This window comes from Rhinoraja longicauda, chromosome 8 (genome assembly GCF_053455715.1).
Source record: "Rhinoraja longicauda isolate Sanriku21f chromosome 8, sRhiLon1.1, whole genome shotgun sequence".
NCBI classification, from domain to species: domain Eukaryota; kingdom Metazoa; phylum Chordata; class Chondrichthyes; order Rajiformes; family Arhynchobatidae; genus Rhinoraja; species Rhinoraja longicauda.
The window spans coordinates 52877020-52898499 of record NC_135960.1 but is presented as its reverse complement, the minus strand read 5'-3'; the positions used below and the strand labels follow the sequence as shown (position 1 = coordinate 52898499).

The 21480-nt window shown below is 38.8% G+C and overlaps 1 protein-coding gene across 3 annotated transcripts in view; it reads left to right on the top strand.

Annotated features, from left to right (window-relative positions):
- The window catches only part of LOC144595975 (N-chimaerin), a 72511-nt gene that overhangs the window by 17108 nt on the left and 33923 nt on the right, over positions 1 to 21480 (top strand). For all 3 annotated transcript variants that reach the window (XM_078403977.1, XM_078403978.1, XM_078403979.1), the window contains 4 exons: positions 1657 to 1712; positions 3973 to 4004; positions 7348 to 7461; positions 21121 to 21409. In XM_078403977.1, coding sequence (XP_078260103.1) covers positions 1657 to 1712; positions 3973 to 4004; positions 7348 to 7461; positions 21121 to 21409 — 491 coding nt within the window. The remainder of the gene's footprint in view (positions 1 to 1656; positions 1713 to 3972; positions 4005 to 7347; positions 7462 to 21120; positions 21410 to 21480) is intronic.

The window sequence follows — 21480 nt, the reverse complement described above, 5'->3', positions numbered from 1 at the left end:
TTATCAAAGTGTAAAAATATTTAGAAGAAAAATGTGTCAGAATGTTGCTACCCCAACTTGACATCTTCTCATCGAAGACTATCATGACCATGATATTAAAAAGATTGAAAGTCCTGCCCAAAGAGAAATGCATATGTTAACCCATGCAGAAGAAAATGTGAAAATAAGCCCTTCATATATTAAGTCCTCATTCCTAGGTGATGCATTGGCACAATGCACATTCTCTGGTGTTTGCAAATTTATTCAATCTCAATTGTGCCAATGTTTGATGAAGCCTAGAAGTTTGGTACATCCAAATCGAACAGAAGATTGAAAATGCAATTTGATTGAAGCAAAATATTATGTCATTAACTGCCTGGTGAAAACTATCCTCACAGGGGCATTTTTCTGGCGAGGTAATGAAAAGGGAAATCTATTTTAGTATTATATTTGTGCATAAAACTGCTACAAAATTTTCCAGTGCTAGAATCACAATGAAGGAGTTGATTAAGCTCAAATGTTTGAACATACCAGAACCATTTTTGAGCTTGCATTATAAATCCAACTTTATTTAAAGTTAGAATAATTCCAGCAATGTAGCCACATTTTTTTCTAATTGGTATAATATTTCTAAAACTTTTTTTTGTCTTTATGCTCTAGTTTTCAATTTGCTTTTTCTAAAACTGCTTACTAAATCCTATGTACTTAAACTAAATTTGGTTCATTGAAATACACTGTCCTGCCCATGGCAGTTTTATGCTACAGTCTACCCTCCATGGGAGTTGTATTACAATTTGATGCCGAGTTAGATAGTTCTCTGAAGTAAAGAACAAAATAGTTTTGTGAGGCTAGAAATATGATGGTAGTATATTCTTGCCTTAACCACAAACTGTCAAGATATTATGGATACAAGGAACTGCGGATGCTAGTCTACAGAAGAATACACATAGTGCTGGAGCAAGTGATTGACTCGCTGAGTTGCTCTATAACTTTATGTCTTGTCAAAATATTACGTTCAAAACATTCTCAGAAAAGATGTACTCTCAGTTCAGTTTCCTTTGCTAGCTTTAAAGTATTAGTTAGAAATCTTTGAACATTCTGAAGCATATTTTGTCCTCAGACACAACTGCTTTGAGAAAAAGAAATAAATCTAAATTGATACAGTAAATCGATGGAGTTGCCGTTTAATGGTAATTATTCCTGAATATCTTTCAAAACTGCCCTCTGAATACCAGGGGAAAGCTAACTTTGCTTAATGTGTAACTTTCCATTGGTTAACATGGGCTAAGTTAGCATTTCAAATACATTAAAGCCAAAACAAAAACATGCTGTTAAGAAAAGACGATGACCATTCTGCAATTGTGAACAGCACAGTAAAAAGCTCCGCATTCTACCACTACAGTTTGTGCTCCGGAGTTTTCAAATTGCAATTGTCTCCACTGAAATAAAGTGCTATATTTTTATCTGCAGAAACAAAGAAAACAAGATAATAGGCTCGATCAATTTTTACTGTAAACTATGAATTTTTTTTACCATGTTTTCAAAACCTTGTGTTACCTTGTACAAGTAATATTTTAGTTTGTTTACAATTATTAAGCAACAATTTAATATTATTTTGTACATCAACTGTGTTATAAATTAGAATTTGATTTTGGTTTTTCATTTCCCACTTTCCAGTGTATCAGTTACAACAAGAAGCTCCTCATCCAAGGAGAATTACATGCACGTGTGAGGTTAGTCCTTTGTTGACCATGTATCTTTGAAAAAGGGTCTGTGGATTTGCATTCAAATAGTTTGTCTATCAAAAAATTTGAACAGCACAAACACTTTAAATTCAATAAGAATCCAAGTACATATAGTATTAGATTATTAAGTGCGGCATGGTGGCGCAGCGGTAGAGTTGCTGCCTTACAGCATTGTCAGCGCCAAAGACGCGGGTTCGATCCCGACTATGGGTGCTGTCTGTACGGAGTTTATACGTTCTCCCGTGACCGCGTGGGTTTTCTCCGAGATTTTTGGTTTCCTCCCACACTCCAAAGACGTACAGGTTTGTAGGTTAATTGGCTTCGAGGAGGCAGTCGCAGAGGGATTGCATAGTTAATGGAATGAGTACAAGTTGTCAGATCCAACTCAAAGCAAATAATTATGAAATTATATACTTTTGGCTCAGAAATATGAGTAGATATTTATAATAGGAATGTACTCAGTAGTGGATGATCAATGGAATTTAATCGTGTTTATTTTTAAAAGTAAAAGCTATATTTAAAAAAGTGCATGGGTTTCTTGATATATCTGAACATAAATCTGATATTTGACACTAAGAATTTGGTGAGGTCACAGGTGAATTGTATCTTTTCAGGTAACTCATTTTAAAATATCAGCCATATGAATTTGTTAGAAACTTTGTAGTAATTTTTGGTGTCATTGCTGCAGATTCCATTCCACTCACTTATGATTAGGAGTTTGCCTTTTATACTAATATATCTTGTGATCGTAAGATTAGGAAGTTGTAATCGTGAGCTGCTGACAGATGCACTTCATGCCCCCAAGTACTTTTCTCCAGTTGTTTGAAAGATGGATTGATTTAACAAAATGAGTTGACATTGAAGGTAAACCTGTTGGTAATTTTACAGCTGTCTAGTGAATAAGCAGTGTTATATTTAAAGTTATTTTCCCATTGCTTCAGCTTAATTTAGTGTCACTCGATGCAATAAGGGCAGTAAGTGTATCCCACTGTACCTTTGTGTATGCCACGTATCATCTTCCAGGTCAGGTCTCTGATCCTGCTGCACACAATCTGAAGCAGGACGTTCCTGTTCTCTAAGTAGATATTTTTAAATTAATCATAATATATGTAGTTTTCAAAAATACAAGAGAGTAGACCTATTCCCAGCTTTGTACACTGGATAGAATTAGAAGAATATCTGCCCAGAAAAATAATAGCTTTGTAATGGAGGCTATAATGTACTACTTTCTTCTCGCCCCTCCGTACAGAGGAGGAATTTCTTTACAATATGTTTTATGGATTTTAATAATTACTAAGTATTTTTATAATTGTCTGGAGAAGATGGCAATGATCCTTTTCCTCAAGCCGGTGCTTTTTTTTGTAGCAATGTTGATTGTAAAAAGTTAATGGATATTAAATTACACATTTTTGTGCTAGTGTCTGTGAATACAAGGATGTGGAGGCAAAGTCAGTGGATATATTTAAAGCAGAGATAGATAGATTCTTGATTAGTATGGGTGTCAGAGGGGAGAAGGCAGGAGAATGGGGTTAGGTGGGAGAGATTGGCCATGATTGAATGGCGGAGTAAACTTGATGGGCCAAGTGGCCTAGTTCAACTTCTATCACTTACGATCTCCCCCTCTCCCCCTCCCCCTCTAGCCATGATTGAATGGCGGAGTAGACTTGATGGACCGAGTGACCAAGTTCAACTATCACTTACGATCCTCCCCTCCCTCCCCTCCCCAAATTAACAGATATGCATTTATTGGCATAGTTAGCCTAATGTTTACACATTTAATTAAACTAGGAATAACTATGAGCTTTTTCTAAGTGTATTTTATTTTGGTTATAAAGACATTCCATTCCTGCAGTGGCTAAAATCTTGCAATGAGAGAATTCCTGTTAAAGGATTTATAGAAATTTATTTTGAGGAGAAAGTGCTATTTGAATTGGTTCACAGACTCCAATGTATAGCCTTGAATGTTTACATTTTTGATAATATGTATTTTTAACATTTATTCTGAACTTCATCCACCTATGGAACAATTTTCCATAGGTTCCATATGTTCTTTATTTAAAAAATGATTATGCTTTTATTTTATTTTGTCTAAGCCACAAATGAGCCAAACATCTGATGAAGATTTCTATAGTGCATATTTGTTGTCCACCAAGTGCAGTTTGTATTCCAATTGCTAATTTTACAATATGTTTATGCATGCACTGTAATGTGTTTGTTTTACATAAGGAGACTTTGTTTTTAATTGCAGGTGGAAAACAGACCCAAGTACTATGGAAGAGAGTGAGTGCAGGTTTAGTTTTTATTTTGTGTTTTCTGTAATTGCTTGTTTAAACACTTTATAAATGAAATAGCAGAAATCCTTCAAATAATTTGAATTGAATTCTATTAAATAATTGTATTCTAAATGTTTCTATATCAATAGCAAATTTGTAAGCCTTACAGTGCCATTGTGGCTCAGTAACAGCAGTCTTGCCTCTGAGAAGGGTCAAGTTCCACCTTGAGATGAGTTCAAAAATCTAGGCTGATGCTCTAAGCAGAACTGAGGAAGCATTGTGTTTTCATATACGTCAACCTGCAGATACATTATTAAACTGAGACCCTATTTGCACTCTCGGGTGCATGTATAAAGTCCAATGATTCTACTTAAGAAGATCAAGGGAATTAAATCAAGTGTCTTGTCCCCCTGGCAACTAAATAAAAACAGACTCTTTAGTCGTTATTGACTTGTGTGGGATATTACTGTGTGCATTTTGAATACCATGGTTCCCTGAACTATCCCTACACTTTAGAAGTACTTTATTGATTGTGAATGTTTTGGGATGACCTGAACCTGTGAAAGATGATATACAGGGCTAGAAAGCCTAACCTGTCACTCGCCAGCTTGCTACCTGAGCGTAAAGGCTATAATGGTCACCACTTGGTGACACCTCAGCAGTCCTAATAGACTCCGGCATGCTCTCCCCCCGACAAATCCTATAACACCCTGAGCAATTTGGAGGTCAAATGATCAGCTCTAATCAGAAAAGTATGATGGTGCCAGGATTAAAGGCACCTGCCTGCCCCATCCCCCCAAAATGTTATATTCGATGTCCTGAATGGCAAAACACTTATTCAAGTTCTTTATGAGTCAGATGAGCAATGACTGAAGTCCATTATTCTCCAACAGAAAGGCAGTAGAGTCCCCGATTACCCCACGGATTTTGTGGGCTAGAACATCCAGCCTACCCTTGCCTTATTTTTGCATTAGCCTATTAGGGCACACACAAGTTAGACACAACATGCTGGTGTAACTCAGCAGGCAGGCAGCACCTCTGGATAGAAGGAATTGGTGAAATTTTGGGTCGAGAGCCTTCTTCAGCCTGAGCTCACAGGGCACACATGTACCACTCAGTAAATCCTAAGTGAATCTGCTGAACTTTGGCAGTCTTTAAGTAAAACCTGTGCAGTGCTAGTTTCATAGGAGCGCATGGGAGAACAGTGGCGGACCTTCATGGACTAATGATTACAGGGTTAAACCTCCGCCAAATCATTTTCACCATGCAGTCCAGGCCTTGCATTCACAAGTAACAATCCAGGATTAAACAATCCACAAATGTCATGTGATTGCATCCTCAGTGAAGTGCATTTGGGGATTGACAATAATTGATGGTTTTGCCTTTGATGTTCATAAGAGGTTGAGTTATTTGATTGCAGTCTTGGAAATGGAGGACTACAAAGAAGCATGTTTCCATGCTGTGTTTCTCTTTGACACCTTCCTGGAAACCCAATCACCCAGCGATTTGCCCCTCCTTGGACATCCAAGTGTGCTGAAAAATCCAACTTGAATTGTACTAGTAGAGCTTGCATGTTGATGCAAAGGCTTCATTGCTCCTGGCACCATGTGATTGGAAGCTTGCAAGCTTGGTTATAGTTGAACAATTACATTGGTCTAACCTGAAAAGATTTTCTGAATCAAATGCTTATCGTTTTGTCTTTAAAAGTGCTCAAAGTCTTTGTTGTTGAACCTTACTATTTTTAATGTGAAATTAGTTAAAGTTAAATAATTATATTGCTCTGGGAGAGGAAAGGAGAATATATATATTGATATTATGGCTTGCTCCTATTAAGTTTGTAAGTGCTTTGTGTAGAATGTTTTACTTTGAAGTGCATAGTTATGTAGCATTAGCTTCTTATTATGACTGCATATTCAGTTTTAAAAAGTGTAGTTTCTCAGCAACTGATCATTAACACAACTAAACTTCTTTACCCATGGGCAAGATATACAAATAATAGTATAATACTGTTCATCTTTATAAGTGAGGTGCAAATTTGGAAAGGGTGATGCCTTATGGTGTTTAAGCAACGAGTATTATACCAGACCAGGGTTATAATCTCACTTAACTTAAGTTGTTTTTAAGCTTTGCTATTTCTACCTTTTGCAATTTGTGTGTAGAGTGGTTTAATCAGGTTTAATAACAATTTTATGCAGGAAATGGCTTATGATTTTAACCTAGCAAGGGGGTTTATGGTGTTGGTATTGGCCTCTTGTGTTTCTCTGCATTATAATTGCATCATTGTTTTTAGAACTCTTATGGGAAGACAAAAGATGGATATTCTGAACTTCTATTCTATTAGCAAATAAGATTGAGTAATCTTACAGAGAATCATTGTATTGTTTTAGATACATTGGTACTCTGCTTAGCATTACTCTACAGTCTGCTAATCTATTAGTGTTCTTAACCCATGGAAAAATATTTTGTGAAACTAGAAAAGATAAAAAAAGAAAAAAAATTGTGAAGCTTACCAACTTCCAAATAAATCCATATTATTCATGTTCATTCAGCCAGTGAAATTGAGTTACATCATTGGCACTTGGCCAATGAGAGTGCAATGTGTAATAACCCCTTTTGGACTGATTCAGTTAACATACTCATTCCTGGGAGTACACCCTGAATACATAATGAAGACCACGCAGTAAAAAATATTTCATTAGAACGCAATAAAAGGCCATCATAATCAAGACGACTTTCCCATCATAGATCAGTATTTAAAATGATCCCAGATAACCATCCCTAATGTAGTAAAGTAGTTCATCTGATTTCAACAGTGCTTTGATATCCCATGGTTTTAAGAGAAGACAAGGGAAAGAGATCTCTCCTAAAATTCCACAGAGTGGGAATCCAAATATGTGGTGTTAATTGCATGAGTGGTTGCCTCTATTCAACAGGCCCTGTCCTTTTGACTTGAGATGCAGTTGAGGCAAAAGGCAAACAGGTCATGAAATACCCTGCCACACGAACGGGCACAGCCACTGGAGTAATGTTTCCCAGCATTTTGTTTACGTCTGTTCCTTTGCGATTCTGTTCTTTCCTCAATTATAAATTATAGTTTTACATCACTGTTGTTCTTTGTCATTTTTCAAATTAAAATTCTCTTTTATTTCTTTGAAAATTGTTCCTTTAATTTTAATTCCCCTCCTCTACCCCACTCCCATCCCATGGATGCCTCGGAAAAACATAAATGTTTTTAATCATTCAAACTGATTGGCATGGAGGATTAATTTTATACATCAGAGCCCCATAAATTGTTGGTGCTACAGCTGCAGCCTTTTATGACAACATTTCATTATTTTTTTTGCAAATAGGTTTCATGGAATGATTTCACGAGAAGCAACCGATCATCTGCTAAGTATAGCAGAGGGAAGTTATATTATTCGGGAAAGTCAACGACAGCCTGGTACCTACACCTTAGCACTACGGTTGGTGGTAAATTATATAATTAAATGCCCAGTGAGAATTTTGTATCACACAAGCTGCCCATTACGTTGAGAAGATACAATAGAATAATAGTGGCAATGTATTTTTAGAAAAATATATATTTGAGATTTGGCTGTTCTATCACTTTATTGTACCTACATATTAGTGATTCCTAATTTGATTGCATATATGCCTTTTTCTTGTCAACTTGTCTTGATTCATATTATACAATACAGAGTGGTTTCTGTTAACACTTGGAGTCCAAATATGCACAGTTGTTAACCATACTATTGTAAGGGGTTTTCTGCGCCGAGCTTTCGCCCGACCTAAGGTCCCCGTGCCTTGCTCTGATCCCTTGACCAGGCCGCGCACACTGGTTCCCTGTGAGTGGTTCGACCCACTCACCCCCTACGGTTCTAGACACTGGACTTAGATGCAGGAGTGTTGATAGTGCAGAAAAAAACCTCAACCAGACCAGATTTGAAGACCAGGGTTTAAATGGAAAAGGCTTTTATTGCGCGCTTGGGACTATTGTCCATGAATACTTATACACAGTTCTATTAGACATATGCATAACTACACGAATACTTAGACACAGTTCTAAACGACATATGCATAACCACACGAATACTTAGACACAGTTCTAAATGACATATGCATCACTACACGAATACTTAGACACAGTTCTACTAGACATTTCTTGGCTGTAAGATGGGGAACGTACGACACATCGCAAACTTGACCAACACATATTCATTTACACACCCACGTTTATTCAAAACACCCTCCCCTCTACACTAAAACTATGTCCAGGATGTGCAGGATCGGGGTACATGCTCACCATAGGGCTATTGGGGTTACTGGCTGTTCGTGCTGCTTCTCAGCTGCTTTCCGTGAAGGTCGTGCTTGTCCCCTGAGTTTCTTCCTTCTGTTTCTTGCGTTCCTGGCCAGTCGTTGCGAGCGTTGCTGTCCTTGCTGCGAGCGTGTCTTTCTTGCCTGTCTTTTCCTCTTCCTCCTGGCTTGCGTTCCTTGCAGGTTTTCTTGCAGTATTTCTTCTTGAGTTGCATGCCTGTTCCTCTCTCTTGCATCCGTTTAAAACCCAAAAATCGTGGCCAGTTATACTATTCTGACCCGTCCTATCTCCCGCCAGATCTCGGGATCTCTTTGTTTAAAAGATATGTATTGAGTTTTCTCTCTGATCTGCGCTTATGTTCGGGGGTACCGGGGATGGCCAGACGGTGTTAATTGGTATTTCGTTGCGAGGTGATGGGTTTAACTGGTTTCCCATCACCTACCAGGTAGTTTTCTATGGGCTATTGTGCCCCCTTAACGAGATTAACTGTGTAGGTCGGCTTGGGGCATTGTGAGTATGCTGATGTCAGCGCCCCAGTGTCTGGACTTCGACCTGGTTTCGCAGGTTTCTGCATGGCCAATACCCATCCATTGTTCTGGCCGTGGCTTTGTAGAAACCTAGAGACTGGGCTGTAAGGTTTTTGCTTTTGTGGCTGGTCACGAGGTCCTGCGGCCATCTTAGGACCCACGGATTGTGACATCCCTTGGTAAACTGACCGCAGCCTTTCTCCGCTATCAGCCCCAGTCTCCCGTTTAAAATGTCCAAACTGCAGCTTTTTGGTTTGGTGTTGCTTGCAGAATGAGGGAAAACTTCTCAAATCTTACACTATATTTGGAAAAAATGACATTCCCACAGTCGGCATGCTGTTGTACCAGACACCCGGAGCAAACCCCTGCTCTCTGCTGTTGATACCGGCATAGAGAAACAGAACTCATCAATGCACAGCTCAATATAGAGTGAATCACCAAGCTGCCCAGAGGTCTTAGTATTGGAGCAAATTATAACACTGCTCGGCGCTTAGGTGCAGGGCACACGGGTTTATCTTGACTGCCACAGTAAGTGGGTCACTAGTAGGGACCAGCAGGGACGTCCATTGTCGTGGTAGACACTATCGTATTTACCTCTCTGTTTAGGTCAACTGAAACTCAAGAACTATGTAATGGATCAATGAGATGGGGGAGACAGGAGCTTCCATTGTAGCCAATAGAAGGTGATGATGGAGGCCATAGAGTCAGGACTGTTCAACATCTGGAGTATTTATCCTTGGGCCAGTGCTGAGCGGCTACCCTCATCGCAACCTGCTGAACACCAGTTTTTACAAGCAGCCTTTACCTTGATGACTCATTCCACGCTGAATCATGCGATGATGAAATTATTTTTATTATTTCATTGCAATGAGAGTACCAACAGAGGGCTGAGCATTCCACCAGATTCCTGGCGCAACAACACTGTCAGTATCATCTCTTACTCCGTGACCTATTTTAGCTTTTGTCCCTGGGAAAATATTCAGAGTAGTCAACAAGGATTAAACACTTTCACCATTGCTTGAGTTATTTTTAACAGTTTTGAAAACATTAGACTTTTTCTGAAAATGCTAAATGTTTAATAAAATCTAGGTTTGAAATTAGTGTGAACTACTGAAAGAAGTTTTTGAAAGTACAGGTGCTCCTCAGCTTATGATGGTGTTCCGTTCCAAGAAACGCATCGCAAACCGAAAATATTGTAAGTCGAAATGCATTTAATACACCTGATCACGTGGCCGGAAGCGAGCTGCGGCTCGCTATGGGTCGCTGCCGATTTCACCATCGCAAAGTCGAAATATTGCAAGTCGGAACATCGTAAGCGGGGGTGCACCTGTAATTAAAGTTAGTAACTACTCTGCTAATTGAAAAATGGGTTTATTCACTGCATGAATCTTCAAGTGTGATTAATCCAGCTTTGGTCAGGGAAGTATTAAAGTCAATTGAGTAGGTTGAATGTTGTCTTGAACGCTCAAGGTTTTGAATAAATTACAATGTCTAAAACTGTTGTAGTCATTCATCACGAACAAGCCCTTGGATCCCACCTGCCTGCGTTTAGCCTATCACCCTCTAAACCTTTCCTATCCATGTACCTGTCCAAATGTATTTTAAATGTTGTTATTGTACCTGCCTCAACTACTTCCTCTGGCAGCTCATTCCAACTGGAACTTCTTGCATATTATTTTTTATTTCTACCTATACAGGAGCTCTTGGAATTAATAAACTGAATCATTTATTTATTAGTAAAATTAATTTGGAACAAACAAACAAAGCATTGGTGTTAAATTGTTTAAAGACTATTTTGTTTATGCAATCTGTTCCAGTTGTCTGCTGCACTTCTATCATTGATAATAAAGTATTTTGAGGGAGAAAACAGCGGTTCTATTCTTTTTTTGAGGCAGATAATTAATGGTGAACTAGACCAAGTGGACCCGTTGGGTCCAAACCTCTTCTGCATTGGTGTAGCACCCTGTCCTCCCCCCCTCTCTCCTCAACCCCCCTCCCCTCTCCTCCCCTCTCCCCTCAACCCCCCCTCCCTTCTCCCCCACTTCTCCCCCTCCCTCTCCCCTCCTTTTAAACTTAAAAATGTGAATAACTTAAAAAATATAACACCGATTTTAATAAAACTACTTGCAATATCACTAAAGTGACAATGGTGAGTAAGGTGGGCCTAAAATTGTCGCGCTATCATTTACCGTTTTGGCTGAAGTTCAGTCACAAACAAGATAACAAATTAGAGTTTTAGTATGTAGATGATAGTGCATTTGTTGTTTCAAGTATAATTCTCAGAAATGAATTCATGCAATGCCATGTATAGAGCTGTTGGATAAAGCATTAGGAAGGTAAGGAGCGACTAGGCTTGTATACACTGGAATTTAGAAGGATGAGAGGAGATCTTATCGAAACGTATAAGATTATTAAGGGGTTGGACACGTTAGAGGCAGGAAACATGTTCCCAATGTTGGGGGAGTCCAGAACAAGGGGCCACAGTTTAAGAATAAGGGGTAGGCCATTTAGAACTGAGATGAGGAAAAACATTTTCAGTCAGAGAGTTGTGAATCTGTGGAATTCTCTGCCTCAGAAGGCAGTGGAGGCCAATTCTCTGAATGCATTCAAGAGAGAGCTAGATAGAGCTCTTAAGGATAGCGGAGTCAGGGGGTATGGGGAGAAGGCAGGAACGGGGTACTGATTGAGAATGATCAGCCATGATCACATTGAATGGCGGTGCTGGCTCGAAGGGCCGAATGGCCTCCTCCTGCACCTATTGTCTATTGATATTTGACATTCAATGTTGATTAGAGAAATGATGGTGGCTTTCAAGTTGGAAGATTGTTGGTAAGAGAAAAAGGATCTTAGTGGGGCCTAATCATGGGGTCTAAAAGACGCGCAATGCCACCTCTCCTGATCACTAGTTGTCTCAATGATTTAGATAAGGCATCACTGAAATTCAGTAATAGAATGCAAATGCACACAGTTGAATAAGTGGGGAAAAAAGCATTAAGATGCATGCTTATTTGAACAATAGGTCTTTGTACGCCAATAACTCTTATTATGCAATGTTGAGAAATCCAGACATTTTTGTACCATATGTTATGTTGAATGATTCAGTAAAAAGAACTCGGGAGTATTAAAGATAGACACTTTAGTGTCTGAGTACTGGAGTAACTTAGCATCTCTAGAGAAAAAGGATGGGTGATGTTTCGGATCGGGACCCTTCTTCAGTCTGAAGAAAACAGCACCCACACATCCAGTTGAAAACAATAAAATGCATGTATTTCTGACTAAAACAGGGCATATAACAGATTTATTTTACAATTTACTTTATGTGATTTATGAAATAGTTTTTAATAACTCTAAAACTCACATTCATAGGTTTACGGTTCTTATTTCTTTTTCGAAGGTGAAACTCTTGATTTTGTTTAATGAGCTGCAATCTACTGCAAGGTCTTTATAATGGAGCACAAAGGTCCCAATCCTTCAGGATCCTTCAACCTGGAATGGCTTTGTCGAAGGGATGGATTAGGTGTAGCCAAATTATGGAAATTCTGAAGCAAAACAATGAGAGGGTTGGAGGAATTCAAGAGTTTTGATCGCATCTGTGGAGGGGAACTGGATACTCAACGTATCAGGTCAAGACCCTTCATCTGGACTGAAAGGGTAGAGGGGAAGTAGTCACTATAAAGAGGGGTGAGGCAAGAGCTGTTAAGCCTGGTCAAAGCTCTTTCAAGTTTTTTCTCCAGTAGTTGAACATTTAGAAGTATTCTGGGGGGGTGGGGGGTGGAGGCCAAGTGTTGATTGATAGGAAACGTTTGGGACTGGATTTAATTACTCAATGCTGGAACGGATGTATAATGGGAATCGATCATAAGAATTTGTTTTAAGGGGAGATCTGCACAGTGCTGTCACTCTCCAGCACTATCCTAACTATTTACTAAATACAGTGACCTACTTTAAAATTGTAAATGATAATACCTTGTTAATAAGTGACAAAGTAAACTTTTTTTCATTTAATACTGAGGTGCATAAAAATGTCATAGCTAAATAATGCTTTGGTTATCAGACTGCAAAATAATTACATGATTATTTAAGAGGGCCACTCTTCTATGGAGATCTGCAAGCCAATAACTGGATTATCCTTGAGTCTGGGCTGAAATGCAGCCTTCCATTGGTAGAGTAGCCGCCACAAAAAATGCTAAGTTCCATTATATCAATCAATGCTTTTTCTTAACAAAACTATGTTCCCATTGTTAAGCTTCATTATCTTTTTTATAAATCTGACAGAACAAAATATCAGGGTTTTATATGTTTTAATTGTTGCTGTGGACTCAGTGGGCTTATTTCCATGCTGTATCTCAGACTGTCACTTTTAAGTAATTTTCTTAATTTGAGACCTAACTCTTCTGGAACTGACAGCGGAACTAATTGTAGACTTTCGAAGAGCTCCCCCTCCCCTTCCCCCACTCATCATCATCAACACATCAGTCACATCTGTGAAGTCATTTAAGTTCCTTGGAACCATCATCTCCAGGGACCTTAAATGGGGGGCCACCATCGACTCCACAGTCAAAAAGACCCAACAGAGATGTACTTCCTGCGGCAACTGAGGAAACACAATCTGCCACAGGCAATGATGGTCCAATTCTATACTGCTATCATTCAGTCCGTCCTCACCTTCTCCATCATGGTCTGGTTTGGCTCAGCCACCAAGCACGACATCCGGAGGCTGCAACGGATCGTTCGATCAGCTGAGAAGGTTGTTGGCTGCAACCTTCCCCCCCATTGACGAACTGTACACTGCAAGGGCCAGGAAGCGAGCGGGCAAGATCATCTCGGACCCCTCTCACCCTGGCCACAAACTCTTTGAAGCACTTCCCTCTGGAAAGCGACTCCGGACTGTCAATGCCGCCACAGCCAGACATAAAAACAGCTTTTTTCCACGAGTAGTAGTTCTACTCAATAACCAAAGTCTGTAGTCTCTTTTTTGCTCTGGTTTATTTTCACCCACATGTTTAGACCGTAATGTTGTATCCTTATTGTTTTGATGTGTTTATGCTTTATTCTTAATTGTTAACTGTATGTTTGTGTTATCATTTGTGAGCGGAGCACCAAGGCACATTCCTTGTATATGAACATACTTGGCCAATAAACTTGTTAATTCATTCATCCTCTTCTATCTAAATTTTGACTAGACATTTTGCTGAACATTCTGTGTGCTATATCTTAAGGCAATCTAAGTTTACTTCATGTAAAGTTGAGGTTTAATTTTGCTGGTACCAATTGTGAATTGCAGTTGAAAAAGAAACACTGGTACAAAAGGTAATGCTCGTTTAGATTTAGAGCATGGTGTAAAGATGTTTCCTTTGTATGTTTTGTGCATTGCCTAACTTGGAAATGCATAATATGGACGCTGCATTCAGCCCCAATATCACTCAACTTGATGAACATAACATTTATTTTGGGAAGAAAATTAAAATCAATATTTTAATTGTTTGTTTTTATAAAGACATTTTTGCGATTGACTGCAATGTACTATGCATACAAATTCCAGAAGCATTCAGTTTCTTTGGAATTCATATAGAAATTGGTGGTTACTCAGTGACATGAATCAGAATGGTTTCTACCAACTTACTTAAACATCCAAGTTAGTCAGATGTTATTCTTTAATTATTTTAAGGAACTGATACTGTTTTTCACAGTTAACGGAGAAGGGCATTCTCATTAACATTGTAAATATGCAGGCTTTTGAACAGGAAGAAGGTGGCTTTAGTCCGCAGTATGTGTCACACTACCAATTCCGAACTATAAAACTGCTGTTCTATAATTTATTTTAACTGCAATTATGGTGACAGTTGTTTGACTCTAAAAATGGGCTTGAGGAGGTGGATGTTGTTTGTCTTTGCTAAGTTGTCAAACCAAAATGTCAAGTATCTTTATTTGTTTAAAAAAAATCTGCAGTGCAGCATAACTGCGTATTTTGAAGCACTGTGAAGGTAAAACTGCTTTGGGTAGATCATTTATCATCATGGAAAACTTTTTTAAAATCATTTTAAATTGCCTGCAGCTTTTCTCCTTCACCTTCATGTCCCCATATTTCAAAATTGCTTGAAGTTTTTAACAGAATTCTAAATGCACCTTATATATTTTGATTATTATATTTCTTAATGTGTGCAAGCTTGATGGCTTTTTATTTTCTAAATTTTATTTAAAATAAAATTCCTTAATCATTATGGTACATTTTTCCGCAATAAGGATTAATCAGTTACATTGTAAAACTGACATTACTTGGTATAAAATCAATTTTCATATCTTATGTCTGCACCATGAAAACAGTTTAGCTTTTGCTATTTTGCTACCAGGACATCAGTAGCAGTGATAATCAAAGCATGACTCTCTTTATTTCTCATCTTTCTTAAAAGAAGAACAATAGAACTTGCATATAGAATCATACAGTACAAATGGCACTTTCATCCCATCTCATACACACTAACATTGATGCCAATCTAGGCTGATTCAATTTACCTGAATTAGGCCTGTATTCTCTCTCGTCGTAGCTATCCCTCGAGGTCGAGGATGATGGTCCACGTTCCAAAGAACGAAGACGCCTGTACGTGTGCTTGTTTAACGTGTACTTGATGTTGCACCACAAGAAGCACATGGTCCTTCACAAATCAATCAACTAATTCCAATGGCAAGGGAACCCAAACGATTGGAGCTGATAGATCTGTTGCAGCCTTTATCTGCCTTCACAGCCGTTGAGTTCAAATTAACTTTGTCCGCCGTTGAGGTCTTGTAGGTTCGATCGTTCTTAGTCTGGACCTTCATCCTCGACCTTACCGCCATGGGTGGCCCTACCAGAAGCTAGTGCTTCCGACGGCATCGCTCTTGGAATCATGGGGGCACGCAAACCTCCACCACAACAAGGTGAACGATCCGAAGAGATCATTCTCTCTATGCCTTTGTTAACCTAGTACCTGTCCAAATTTCAAAACAAGGAACTGGAGATACTATTTTACACAAAAGGAGATAAAGTGCATCTCTGGAGACAGCATCTCTGGAGAACATGGATTGGTGACATTTCGGGTCAGGATCCTTCTTCACACCTATCCATATTCTCCAGAGGTGCTGCCTGACCCAATAAGTTACTCCGTACATTGTGTCCTACCTTTCCAGATGCCTTTTAAAAATTATACTTGCCTTTACCACTTATAGCAATTCATTCTAGATAACAACTCTGAGGAGAAAAAAACTTACCCCTCAAATCTCTTTTAAATTTCTCCCCTCTCTTAACCTGTGTCCTTTAGTTCTAGAATCTCCTGCCCAGGGAATCATATTCTATCTTTCTTCTCTATGTCTCATAATTTTATAATTTTATAACCTCTATAAGGCCACCCTCCTTCCATGTTCCTGTGAGAATAAATGGTTTATTCAACCCTTTCTTATAACTACAGCTCTCTATTGTTGGCAACAACCTGGTTAATCTCTTTGACAGTTGCGCTATTGCTGCCACAGCCTTTTTGTAGTTACTGACTGGCCCAACGAAGGGTCCCGACCCAAAATATCAACTATTGATTTCGCTACACAGATGCTGCTTGTCCCGCAGAGTTTAGATACAGTATGGAAACAGGTCCTTCGACCCACCGAATCCACGCTGACCAGCGATACCCATACCCTAACACTATTCTAAACACTCGAGAGACAATTTTACATTTATTTCAATTAACCTACGTCTTTGGAGTGTGGGAGGAACCAGAGCTTCCTGGAGAAACCCCATGCAGGTCACGGGGAGAATGTACAAACTCCGAACACACAAGCACCCATAGTCAGGATCGAACCCAGGTCTCTGGCGCTGTAAGACAGCAACTCTACCGCCGCGTCACTGTGCTGCCCTTTCAAAAAGCAAAAGGAAAAAAAAACCCTAGTAAAGTAAAGGCCAATCCCCAGCATTATTGATAACAGCTGGGGCCAATTAGCTGATATTGGTCGGCAACTTGACCTTTGTCAGCCGGCTCCCTAAAAGACCCAGGCATTCTAGCCAGAGAGGAAAAGGGAGAGGACGAGAGAAGAAGCAGGAGAGTAAGGGAGATAGAAGGAAGAAAGAAGAGAGTGATGACGGGAACAAAGAGGAAGCTGTGTTCCCCAGTTGCAGGATCCCCAGTTGCAGGATCGAGGGAAACTGAGCCAAGGGACAAACCCGAGACCACCAGTACCACCATGTTGTCCAGACTGGACAGTTGGAAAATAAGTCCTAGATGGCCAGTGCCTTTACCTGAGGCTAATACAGTGGCTGGGGCAAGTCTGAGATGCCAGAGCCTCTTTCTACCCACAGGCAGCGAGTGACTGTGCCCACGCATACACAGGCAAGAACTGGCTGCCAGGATAATCCTGTCCAGACAGCTCTTTCTCTCCAGGCAAGGGTGAACTTCAGGAAGAAGCCGGATATCGCCACACCTCCTTCAAAAGCCAGGACTGAAATGCCGGGACAACGCTGAGATTGCCAGTGTCATCGCACATGTGCTCTGACAGTGACAGCACCCCTAGGTTGCCCTGGATGTTCGTACCATCTATATACTAAAACTCATTTGTTTGTTCCTGAACTACAGCCAAAATGGTACACAATAGCCCGACAATTTTAGGCGCACCGTACTCACTGTCGTTTCTTTGGTGCTAATGGAAGAAGTTTAATTGAAATCGGTGTTATATTTTTAATGTTATTCACATGTTAAAGTTTAAATCTATCTCCTAGGGAGGGAGGTGGGGGGAGGATAAGGGGGTGGTGGGGGATGAAGAGGGGGAGGGGGGAAGGAGAAGGTGCTGCACCAATACAGGAGAGGTTTGGGCCCAACGGGTCCACTTGGTCTAGTTGTAAATAAAATACATCATGTAAGTTCATCCTACTGCGAGTGTCGGTCGAACCCGGTGTCATCCCCGACGCCAAACTACCCACTGTCTCAGCGCTCTTTCTTATTTAATGCTTTTGAAGAAGATATCATGGGCCAAATCCATGCTCATCTTTCCTCAATTCTTTGTTTGAACTGTGCTTTTAACAACCATAACATTTTCCTTTGTATCTCTTTAAGATGTTTTTGAAAACAGTAGATAATAAGACCAGGAGCCCAAAGCTCTTTTTGGGGATTTGGTGGTCAAAACACATTGATAAATATATATTTCAAAACACAGTAAGATTTTCCTAAATCAATAATTACTAATGACTTGTATAATTAAATATATTATGCATGATTAAGTATGTGACCAAAATTAGCAAAATACATGTATATTAATTTGTAATAAATGTCGGATGTGGAACAATATATGTAATCATAAAAACAAGCTTATTCATTTTCATTTTAATATACATGGAAAAGGGAAAAATAAATCAAAGCTCAGCCTTTTAAATTCTTATCCCAGCTTACTATGAAGCAAAAAACAAGAATTGCAAAACAGATGGCTGCTGACTTTTGTTGCACTTTCTTATTGAAGCAACATCATCCCTCACATTTCCAAGAATTAAAGTGTGCTGTTTGTGCCTGTAGAGATTTCAGATTTCATTTGTAAATCTAGTTCAATTGCTTTTTGTTCAGGTTTTGTGATAGTTGATGGAAATGTTTCTGTTTGAAACTACTTGAGTGGCGTCATTCCATTGTTTAACTTCTGAGCGCTTCCACCTAATGAAAATGTTTTCATTGTTTATTAAACTTAGAAAATGTACATTTCTCCTGTTCTGTTCACACCAAATTATGAATTTATAGATTTTCTTTGAATTTCCTTCCCAATAATTACTTTCCTCTGAAAATAAGCATATCCCAATCTTGATGTGTTTCCCACACAATTAACATCTGTAACAATTTAACATTTTAATTAAAAATGGTTCGGTTTAATAATTGAGACATTGACATATATTCCTGGCTTTTGACATAAAAATGTATAGATTGTTTTAAAACATGTTTCTCATCGCCAAAACTGCCTCACAGCACCAGAGACCCTGGTTCGATCTTGAACTCTTGTTCTGCCTGTGCAGAGTTTGCATGTACTGCCTACTACTGCATGGGTTTCCTCCCACATTCCAAAGACGTCTGGGTTTGTAACTTAAATGATCCTAGTGTGTAGGGAGTGGAGGAGTGGATGGGAAGGTGGGATAACATAGAACTAGTATGAATGTGTGATTAATGGTCAGCGTGGATCCAGTGGGCCAAAAGATCTGTTTCAATGCCATATCTTTAAACTAAAGTACACAAAACAATTGAACAAATAAGAAGCAAGCATGTAATGTGAATAGCCTGCATAATAAAATTGCTGTTTTGTAAATTGAAATATGTTTGGTTACATTCTTTAAATCTGAAGTTTCATTTGAACCTCAAAAGGGAAATATTTTACACACACTAAATATTAATGAATGAAACAAACTTACTTTTAATGTCCAATACACTGAATCTTTGCATTTGTTTTGGATTTAACACTACGTCTGGATCAGTTGTACAGGAACAGTTTACTATTCTGAAATCTTTTGTTTTTCCCTTTTGCATTACAAACAAATCTCTCTATATTGTATTCCCCTGTATACTCTGTTCCATGATTTTCCACTTTTAAACAAAATCGCATTTCAACTGGAAATGGAACACTGAATCTTGAATTTCATAGTTGTCTGCAGAAGCACGTTAATCAGGCACTGGGCGGTGTGCCAACAGCATTTTGGTCATGGTACAGTGCATGAAGGTTTGATAGCGTCTGAGGACCAGGACACAATTGAATTGATGTTATGGAAGACTAATATCTGAGTAAACGTAGCACATAAGAAAGCTAGTCCAGGGCCATGGGGAGGAGAGGTTGCATGTGAGCACAAGTGTCCCAGGTTATAATTGGGGTTGGGAGACAGTCAGATGCCTCTTGAGTATTAGCTCAAGGGACTGCTGTTGACCGAATGGATTGTGAATCAGTTGGAAGGGGAAGAAGTGTGGGCAAAGGGTCATGGGTTTGAATTATGGGTGGAATGATTGTGTGATTGGATTTTTGGCATGGTGGATTGGAACCAAATAGGTAAACGAGATAAAACAGGCGGTTTCTGAGTTTTAGGAGGAGCTGTTACGTTAGGAGTTTGGGGACATGAAGAAGACTACGTAAGTCAATAAATTCAAAGAGAGAGTATTCAAAACCTTTTGTGGAAGGGAAGCAGAGCTTATGTTTCAGCCCTTTGTGCTTTCTGGTTCTGAAGGGCTGATGACCTGAAACACAAGCACTTTATCCTTTTCCACCGATGCTACCTGACCTGCTGAATATATTCTCCCAGCTTTTTCACTTCTGTAGTCACATTCCACACTGTAACATTGATTTTCACATATGTAGCAGTGAAGAAACAGCACTGTGATTTGATTCATAGGTCAACATATTTTCATGGGGAGTAACTTAATGATCCAATCTAAGGTCAAGTTGCTTAAACCTTCTGACTTTATCTCTCCATAAATGTTGCCTGATCTGTTGAGTATTTCTAACATTGTTTGACATAATTTTATATTTCCTGAATCCATAGTATTTTGCTTTTAAACAAATGTATTTGTTGAAATCTAAAGCTGCAACTGTTGATTTAATTCTGATCATAATATTTGCATGTGTTCAGAAGCATTTGATTCCTATTTAAGGAAGTTGCTTCACGTAGATACTCCTCACTTTTCAATTATAAGCCCGAGCTAATGCGAAAATGTACTGGTATCAGTTGTAATAAATGCATGTGAAAATGGCTCATTGTAATTCTCATTCTCATTGTTTCCCCCCCAGTTAAGGTGCGTTTTGATCTTATAACTGTCGAAGTTTGCTTTAGATGAATATGTTTGCATGCTTTCATTTGCAAAAATTTGGTATTTTTAATTTTAAATTGCCATCCACCATTATTCCTGCATATACTGATATTTTAAGTTGATTTATCAAATCAACTTAAAATATTGATTTGAGTTGGGAGACAGTTACCAATATATTCCAATATTTATTTTTTTTAAACAGGAAGGTTATCAAACACTTTAAAAGGGTCATATTATACATAATAACATGCTGAGATATATAGAAAATACACAATGTTACAAATGTATAGACTTTTATGTCTTAAGATGAATGGGCACATTGGTGAACTAGTAAACATCACTGATTTTTACACATTTGGTCCTGAATAATATGTCAATCTCAATTTATAATCCAATTTTATAAGGCAGCCACAGAACAAAACCAAGTGTATGTTTTGGTAGTTTGATATTTTTGATAGAGCCTGCTTATTATGTTCTATATTCTTTTTTCATTTGAAACAGATTTGGGATTCAGACCCGAAATTTTCGTCTTTATTATGATGGGAAACACTTTGTGGGAGAGAAACGGTTTGAGTCGATTCATGACCTGGTAACGGACGGATTGATTACATTGTACATTGAGACTAAGGCGGCAGAATATATAGCCAAGATGACAATTAATCCAATCTATGAACACATTGGCTATACAACTTTAAATCGTGAACCTACAAACACACAATGTCTTCCAGACCTCAGAGATGTTCAAGCAGAGCCCGAATCTGCCAAAGAGGATGACACTCCAGAAGAAAGGGTAAGGATCAAAGATGCTTTATATTTTCTCCGTATCCAGCCCTATACTTCACTCTGTGACATTTAGACATG